The sequence below is a fragment of the Eumetopias jubatus genome, unplaced genomic scaffold, assembly GCF_037043125.1.
Source record: "Eumetopias jubatus isolate StellerSeaLion01/CBP00866 unplaced genomic scaffold, mEumJub1_p1.0 scaffold_1, whole genome shotgun sequence".
In the NCBI taxonomy this organism is placed as follows: Eukaryota; Metazoa; Chordata; class Mammalia; order Carnivora; family Otariidae; genus Eumetopias; species Eumetopias jubatus.
The window spans coordinates 210,102,270-210,110,502 of NW_028274807.1; the positions used below are offsets into that span (position 1 = coordinate 210,102,270).

The following is an 8,233-nucleotide window of genomic DNA, read 5'->3' on the forward strand; positions in this document are numbered from 1 at the left end:
GAGCAAGACTGGCAAAATAACTAACAAGACTTTTCAAGCCAAAATCCAAACAGTACATAAAATATAAAATGGAAAGAGAAGGCCCCACCCAATCCCTAAAGAAAGGAAAGTAATTAAAAGCTAGAGTATAAATTTCCCTGCCCCAACAGAGCAGGTTTTCCTGTCTGTCTTGTTCACTGCTGGGTCAGCTGGTATACAGTGGGTGCTCAATACGTGTTGAATAAAATTTTCGGTTTCTTGGATCATTCCCTTTTTTCAGAGTAAATTTTTTTTAAAAATTTTAGAATAATTTTAGATTTCCAGAAAAGTGGCAAAAGATGGTGCAGGGCACTCCAGGATCATTCAGGCTTTATTTGGATGTCACCAGTTTTTCCACAATTGCCCCTTTTCTGGTCCAATATCCCACATTGGATTTTGTCCTCATGTCTCCTGGGTCTCCTGCAATCTGTGGCAGCTCCTCAAACTTTTCTTCTTCACGACTGGGACATTTTTGCAAATACGGGTCAGGTATTTTATAGAATATCACTCAATTTGAATGTTTCCTAGGTGTTATTTTTCTCACCCTCAGCTTGTGGTTACAGGTTCCTGGGAAGAAACCCACAGTGGCAAGGTGCCCTTCTCATGACATGATGTTAGTAAGACTTATCCCCAGGGACGTTAGCCTGGATCATTTGGTTAAGGCGGTGTCTGCCAGGTGTCTCCCCTGCACGGTTCCTGTCTTTTGCTTTTCCATACTTAATTCTTTGGATGAAAGTCACTAACTCCTTTGAGTCCAGTCCACACTCAAAAGGAGGCAGTAAGGGTTGAGTTCCAGCTCCTGGAGGGGCCTTTCCACTTACTTGGAATTCTTTCTAGGGAAGATTTGACTTTTCTGCCCTCATACCCATTTTTTAAAGACCAGGAAGCTGAGGTTGAAGACGACATACTTCCTCACGAGAGGGTGGCCCGGCCCAGGGTGAGGCCCTACCCAGCCATCGCGGGCTGTGGGTGCCCCAGGTGTGAAGGAAGGGGGCGACTCGGCCTGCATGGGGGCAGAGGGAGGAACTCCGGGCTCTAAGCCCCGTCGCTGGCCCGAGCTGCAGCCCAATCGGTGGGCCTGGGCCGCCCCCTGGGGTGCTGAACCCCATTTTACAGACGTGCCGCCCGCGCCCCGGAGGCGTGGCGGCGCTCGGCGGACCAGCCCGATTCAGGGGCGCGGGCGGCCGGGGGCCCCGGGAGGCCGAGGCGCCCGCCCTCCCCGCCGGGGATCACCTGGGCCGGCCCCGGGCGGGTGGACCGGGCGGGAAGGCCGCGGCCTCCTGCAAGCCGAGCTGCCCGCCACCGCGAGCGCCCCGCGCCCCTGCCGCCGCCCCCTCCCCCCCCCGCAACTGCAAGGCCGCCGACCCCGCCGACGGCAGGTGAGACCCGTCCGGCGGGTGTGAACGCCGCGGGGGCCCCGGGGGAGGGGGCTCCGCCTGCCGGGGTGACCCACTTCCTGTTTGTCCGGGCTGCGGGGGCGGGAGGCACAAACAGCCAGCCTGTGCTGGGTGACCCGGGGCAGGTCACCTCACCTCGCTGAGCCTCCGCGTTGAAAGAGGGCCCCCCCCATCGGCCCGTCGTGAGTGTGCAGGGGACGAGTCTGGAGTCACGGCGGGCAGGAGGGACAGGGGCAGGTCCGACAGGGCACCAGTGCGGGGGTGGGGGTGGGGGTGGGGGTGGGGGGTGCCCACTGTCCAAGCGCCCACCTGCCTACCTACTCTCAGGGGCAGCCGGCACTGAGAGGCCTGCAGGCAGTGTGAGGGTCAAAAATCAGTGGTCATGTGGGTGTCACTAGCTGCGCTCGCCCGGGTTCCTCCTGTGGGCGATGGGGGATGGGGAGGAGGGGTAGGTGTGGGAAGGACTTCCTGGAAAAGGGAGACCCTGGTGTTTGGGGGAGGGAGGTGACCCCGGGGACTCAAACCCGGATGTTGTCAAACACACAACTCACGTGAGACACGACACAGACCCACAACAGGACTCAGGCCACAGCTCAGGGACACAAATCGATATCCCACACAGTTCCACTTTAGAACCCAGGCAAATGTCACCGACACGCCACGCGGGCCTTGCCAAGCTCCGTGTGTGCATCTACAGGGACAAAGGACTGCCGGGCACACAACAGACATGTGACCCAGGCAGGCACGCTTGGCTACACACAGGAAACAGTGTAGACACACCCAGACACAGGCGGACAAACACGTTCTGGGAGCGCACGGACACACAAGTTGTGTCTGGCTGGGGCACACAGATACAGCCACAGACACGGCACACACAGATAGCGGGGTGCCTGGGGCGCACAACACAAACAAGCTCATGTGGGCAAACAGAGGCTGCGAGGGAAGGCCAGCTGCACTCCCTCGGGGGCCAGACCCCCACCCGAATCCCGTGTCCAGCACTGGGGAACTCCAAAGCTCACATGACCCAAGGGGAGGGCTTCTGGAACAGTCTGCGGAGAAACTGCATCATCCTCACTAATGATCCATTTCCGCCCCAGGGAATAAAAGCTCAGTGACCGCCAGTTCTGCCCAGGAGCTAACCTGCTTCTCTGAGCCCCTGGCTGACTGGCTTGTGCCTCCCCCAGGGTGAGTGCTGGGTGTGGGATGAGGGTGGCCAGAAGGGGCCTGCACTGCCACCCTTCCCTGCCCCTGGACCCCGCCTACCCTCTGACCCTCCCAGCCGGTTCCTGCCCTGAAGTCCTGGGAACGAGGGCCCCACCCAGGGCTTCCCCCTGGGCCAGCCCTGCAGGGGGCTGTCTCCCCCTCTATCAGGGCAGGGGTCTCAAGGGCCCGCTGCCCATGCCTCAGCCCCGGGCCCTCCAGCTCCCGCCTCTCCCCATCCCAGATGGACACACAGACTGTGCTGCTCATCCTTCAAGCCTTGCTTGTGCTCCCCCTGGCTGACGGAGCCAACCCCGTCCTGCGCTTTGTGGCTCTGGGTGACTGGGGAGGAGTCCCCAATGCCCCGTTCTACACCGCCCGGGAGACGGCCAATGCCAAGGAGATTGCCAGGACCGTGCAGATCCTTGGCGCAGACTTCATCCTGTCCCTGGGGGACAATTTCTACTTCACTGGTGTGCAGGATGCCAATGACAAGAGGTTTCGGGTATGTGCCAGGGGGTGGGGGACACGTGTGGAAAAGCCATTCGACCTTTGGACTGTGGAGAGGGCAGAGGGAAGCTGACACGTGTGGGTACCTAGAGCACTCCTTGTCTCCCTTGTCCCTGGACCCCTGGACTTGGTGGGAGCATCAGGGTAGCTGCTTGACCCTGGGGTTTGGGGGGGGGGCGTGTCCCTTCTGCGTGCCGCAGGAGACCTTCGAGGATGTGTTCTCTGCCTCCTCCCTCCGCAACGTGCCCTGGTACGTGCTGGCTGGCAACCACGACCACTTGGGGAACGTCTCAGCACAGATAGCCTACTCCAGGATCTCTCAGCGTTGGTGAGCCTGCCCCACGCCCTCCTCCATGCCTCACCCAGGTGGACAGAGAGGCCCTCCGGGGCCTGAGCCGAACCTGGGGCTCACCTGCCTCCGTCTCCCCCACAGGAACTTCCCCAGCCCTTACTACCGTCTGCGCTTCAAAGTCCCACGGTCCAATGTGTCCGTGGCCATCTTCATGCTGGACACGGTGACGCTGTGTGGCAACTCAGATGACTTCCTGAGCCAGCAGCCCGAAAGGCCCCGTGACCCGGTGCTGGCCCGCACACAGCTGGCCTGGCTCAAGAAGCAACTGGTGGCGGCCAAGGAGGACTACGTGCTGGTGGCCGGCCACTACCCCGTGTGGTCCATCGCCGAGCACGGGCCCACCCACTGCCTGGTCAAGCAACTGATGCCACTGCTGGCCACGTACAAGGTCACCGCCTACCTGTGTGGCCATGATCACAACCTGCAGGTGAGGGGTCTGCGGGGGAGGAGGGGAAGGGGGGTCCCCAGCCCAGCCAATGGTGCCGCATGGGATCCTCCTGCTGCTTGGGGTGGGGGCAGGGGGGAGATCTCCCAAATGTCCCTCAAGCTGTAAGCTGTCTAACCTGGAAAACAGCCCAAAGTTTCCTAAAAGTCAGCATACTAGCCACCAGGGGCCAATTGCTCACTCAGTTCTCAGGCTGTGAAGTAGGATGGGTACATTGCTACAGGCAAGGAAACTGAGGCCCCGAGGGGTTCTGGTCCTTGCCCCAAATGACTCTGTGGTCAGGGACAGGCCTGGCCCTGGACTCCAGACAGGCGGGCACAAAGCCGGTGGTCAACTTCACGGAGGGGCTGGGGCCCCCACTGACCCGACGCCCTCTGTGCACAGTACCTTCAGGATGAGAATGGTGTGGGCTACGTGCTGAGCGGGGCCGGAAACTTCATGGACCCTTCGAGAAAGCATCTGCGCAAGGTTCCCAACGGCTACCTGCGCTTCCACTACGGGGCCGAGGACTCGCTGGGTGGCTTTGCCTACGTGGAGATCAGCCCCAAAGAGATGAGCGTCACTTACATCGAAGCCTCGGGCAAGTCCCTCTTCAAGACCAGACTGCCAAGGCGAGCCAGGCCCGAGCACCCACGAATACACCACTCTAAGGCCTGAGGCAGAGGGGCCTCCCTGCCAGGGGGTGGATGGGCCCTGCTGGGACCCGTGCCCACGGGCAGGCTTTCTCAAGGGCCCGCCAGGGCCGCAGCAGAGCAGAGGGAGAACCACAGATGAGGAGCTGTCGTCCCAGGTGGCCCTTGTGACAAGGATGCTCACATATGTGAAAGACACAGGGACACGTGTACCAGCTGGAGTGCTGTGCCCAGTAGTTGGGCTTGTCCAACCTGAGTTCCGGGCAATGGGGGGCAGGGAGGGAAAGCCTTCTCCTGAATCAAGCATCTGTTGATTCTGTCACTGCTGAATATTCAATAAAAGAATAGTTGCAGAGGCTGAACGCATGAGCTGAGCGTCTCTTTCCTCCCCTTGCTGGCATGTCCCATCACCTGGGTCCCAGAGGGTCGGGGCTCTCCCACTCGCTGCTCTAAGCCTCCATCTCTCAGCTGGCCTCAGGCATGGATGCGATTTTAAGGAAAGACCAAACAGAAAGAAGGGTTACCACTCCAATCAAGCCTTCCTCCTGCACGCCCAGCTCCCCAGGGGCACCCGCCATGCCTCATTTTCTTTCCTGCCACAATCGATGCCCCGCTTTCTTACGCAACATGATATATACCACACAGTTCGGCGCATGCTCTTTCTGCTAACCACAACACAACTGTCCATAACAGAACATTCCTTTTTGTTCATCTCCATATGGAATTGGTAATGCAGTCAGGTGGGTGGAAAATCTTAAGGTTTATAGAAAAGTGAAATATCTCCTTCCCTCCCTGTTCTTCTGTCCCCCTCTCCTGGAAGGAAATAACTTTTCGTAAATGCCTTGTTTCCTTCCAGGGTTTCTCTGTTCAAATAAGAGCATACGTGAACTTGTTTCCTCCCCTCTCCCACAGATCTGCACCTTGCTTATTTGTTGTTTTCAAACCAACTGTATGGACGTGTCATTGACACATTTAAAGGGTGCAGTTCGTTGAGTTTTGACACAGGCACCCAGCCACAAACCCACCACTACCATCAAGATAAAAGCGTTTCCCACAGCCCCAAAGGTTCACTTTGCACTTGGCTGTTGCTGTCTGTGGTACCTGGAAATCTGCCCATCAGCTCTCAGGGGAGCTTCTGGCTCTTTCTACAGCTACAGAGGCCCCGCCTGATCCCACTGTCTAACTAGCCAGCCATCTACCGAGGGTTGTCTGAATTGCTTCCAATAATTTTGCTATCCTCAAAAACCTGCTGCAGTAAATACCTCTATGTGTTCATTTCCTCCCTGCACAGATACATTTGTAGGATAAATTGGATACGTTCCCACAAGTGGGACTGCAATTCTTTATGAGAGCCATGGAGCTTCCACCTTATGTCCCTGGCTCCTGGCTGGGGCCCGCTGAAATCTTTTCCAATTCTTCCCTCTTATGTGTTCCCTGAACCCCGCTTCAGGGCACCTGGGTGGCTCAGTCAGTTAAGTGTCTGCCTTCGGCTCAGATCATGGTCTTGGGGTCCTGGGATGGAGTTCCACATTGGGCTCCCTGCTCGGCAGGGAGTCTGCTTCTCCCTCTGCCCCTCCTCCCACTCGTTCTCTCAATCTCTCTCTCAAATAAATAAACAAAATCTTTAAACACACACACACACCTCCAGTGGATACCCCTGGGCCGATGTGCTTTTGTACATCTGTGCAAGTAGGTACATAGGAAAACTTCCAGAAGCAGAATTATGGCAGGGCGGCCCATTTCTTACAACAAATGCTGAAAGCAGAATGTGCATCCTGAGTGGAGAGCTGCAGAGAAGCCCAGTTCCCCTAGGGGGAGAGTTGAGTAACACCCACCCACACACCGCCTGAGCCAGCCAGGGAGAGGCAGGTCACAGAAACTGCTCCCTTGGCCCGCCCTCAACTGTCACTTCAGCTGCCACAGGGCAGGGACCCACTTGTGTACCTCCAACTGTCAGCCCCACTGAGTGAAATGAAGTAACAACTTGGACAAAATGCAACTGAGTCACTTCCAGGGGGAGGAACTGGCTGCAAGGGGCACCTTCCATTTGCTACTTGATAGAAGTTGATCTTGTTGCATTTGTTACAGACACCCAGGTTCCTGCGAACATGAAGCAAAGCTTTCTCACCAAAATGCCAGCCCTGGGTTCCTTCCAGCTGATGTTTACCTGCCTGGCATGAGTATCAGCCAAGCTCTATGCCAAAAAACATCATCACATCTAATCCTGACCCATGAGGTGAGGGCCAGAATCATCCTTGCTTCTCTGAGGACTTTCGAGAAGCTCGACAGATTAAGCGATGTGCCCAAGGTCATGCCAAGGAAGTGGCAGACCCTTAATCTTAACCACAACAGCCAAGGCGGTTCACAGCTCCCCAGCCTCTTCCCACTGACTCAGAGGCTCCGGGCAGGCAGGGAGCTGAATCAGAAGTCAGCCCAATGTCCCTGTTCACAGGGCCCCGAGCGTGGAATTAGCCCAATGTCCCTGTTCACAGGGCCCAGCACATGGAAAGGAGAAGTGACACATCCAAGCTGACACAGGGAATGAGGGGCAGGGAGCCGGACTGTCAACCAGGCCCCCTTCTCCACAATGACCAAGCCTTGTGCCAGACAGCTGCAGACCCAAGGAGAGCCAAAAAGAAGAAGGCAGGGCAGACACTCGCCCTCGGAAGGCTTCCATCCAGCTCAGGGGACAAAGCCAGCTAGCACGCAGCCACTGTTAGATGCCTTCTAAACGTCCAAGAACAAGATGGCAGACCTCCTCAAGGCCACTCACAGGCTCTCATCTCCTCTCACTCTCCCCAGGCAACCTCTAGTGATCCAACGATCACGGATATTCTCATCTCCTGCACTCCACTCCTCACCCCAGGTGCCGGGCCAGCAGCTTGTCCTGGAGTTCAGGCCCCACCCTCACCAACCTCGCAGGCCAAGAATCATAAATAATAAGGTGAGAGACCCGCCTTACGAAATGCACTGTCATCAAAACAACATGGGCGCCTGGGTGGCTCAGTTGTTAAGCGGCTGCCTTCGGCTCAGGTCATGATCCCAGGGTCCTGGGATCGAGTCCCGCATCGGGCTCCCTGCTCCACGGGGAGCCTGCTTCTCCCTCTCGCTTCTCTCTCTGTCTCTCATGAATAAATAAACAAAATCTTTAAAAAAACAAAAACAAAAACAAACAACATGACACGAGCTCAGAGAAAACATCCCGAGGAAATCCAGAAACAAATTCAAGAACACATGAGAACGTGATGCAGGTTGAAGGCGGCCCTGTAATTTCATGGAAAGGTGTTATTTGCCTTGTTAATTTTCCCAGAAGACAGACCCTGAGCCCTACTTCAGACCATTGACAAAAATTAAAACCCAGAGGGATCACATATTTTTAGCATAGAAATAAAACACCATAGGAGATGAAAACGAACATCCACACAAAGATCTGAATGAGGCGGTTCAGACCAGCCCTACTCATTAACTGCCCCAAACTGGAAACAACCCATGTCCATCAACAGGTGCAAGGATAAACAAACTGTGGTCCGTGCACACAATGGAATGCAACTCAGTGATAAAACGAGGTAAACTAATGATAGACACAACATGCACAAGTCTCAAACCGAGTAAGCTGAACAAAAGAAGCTAAACTCAAAAGACTATACGTAATGTATGATTCTGTTCATAGGACTTTCTG

General features: G+C 56.2%; 1 protein-coding gene across 3 annotated transcripts; it reads left to right on the forward strand.

The window, feature by feature from the left end:
- Nucleotides 1-961: 961 nt before the first annotated feature.
- ACP5 (acid phosphatase 5, tartrate resistant) lies at nt 962-4,916 on the forward strand. Of its 3 annotated transcripts, none has more exons than XM_028088917.2 (6): nt 962-1,397; nt 2,513-2,600; nt 2,860-3,120; nt 3,326-3,453; nt 3,559-3,904; nt 4,307-4,916. In XM_028088917.2, exons 3-6 carry the CDS (start codon nt 2,860-2,862, stop codon nt 4,577-4,579), a joined length of 1,008 nt encoding a protein of 335 aa, XP_027944718.1. In that variant the 5' UTR covers nt 962-1,397; nt 2,513-2,600; the 3' UTR covers nt 4,580-4,916. The 3 variants fall into 3 exon arrangements, with proteins under 3 accessions (XP_027944718.1, XP_027944720.1, XP_027944717.1); XM_028088919.2 differs by lacking the exon at nt 962-1,397 and adding an exon at nt 1,490-1,652; XM_028088916.2 differs by lacking the exon at nt 962-1,397 and adding an exon at nt 1,490-1,597.
- Nucleotides 4,917-8,233: the final 3,317 nt, after the last annotated feature.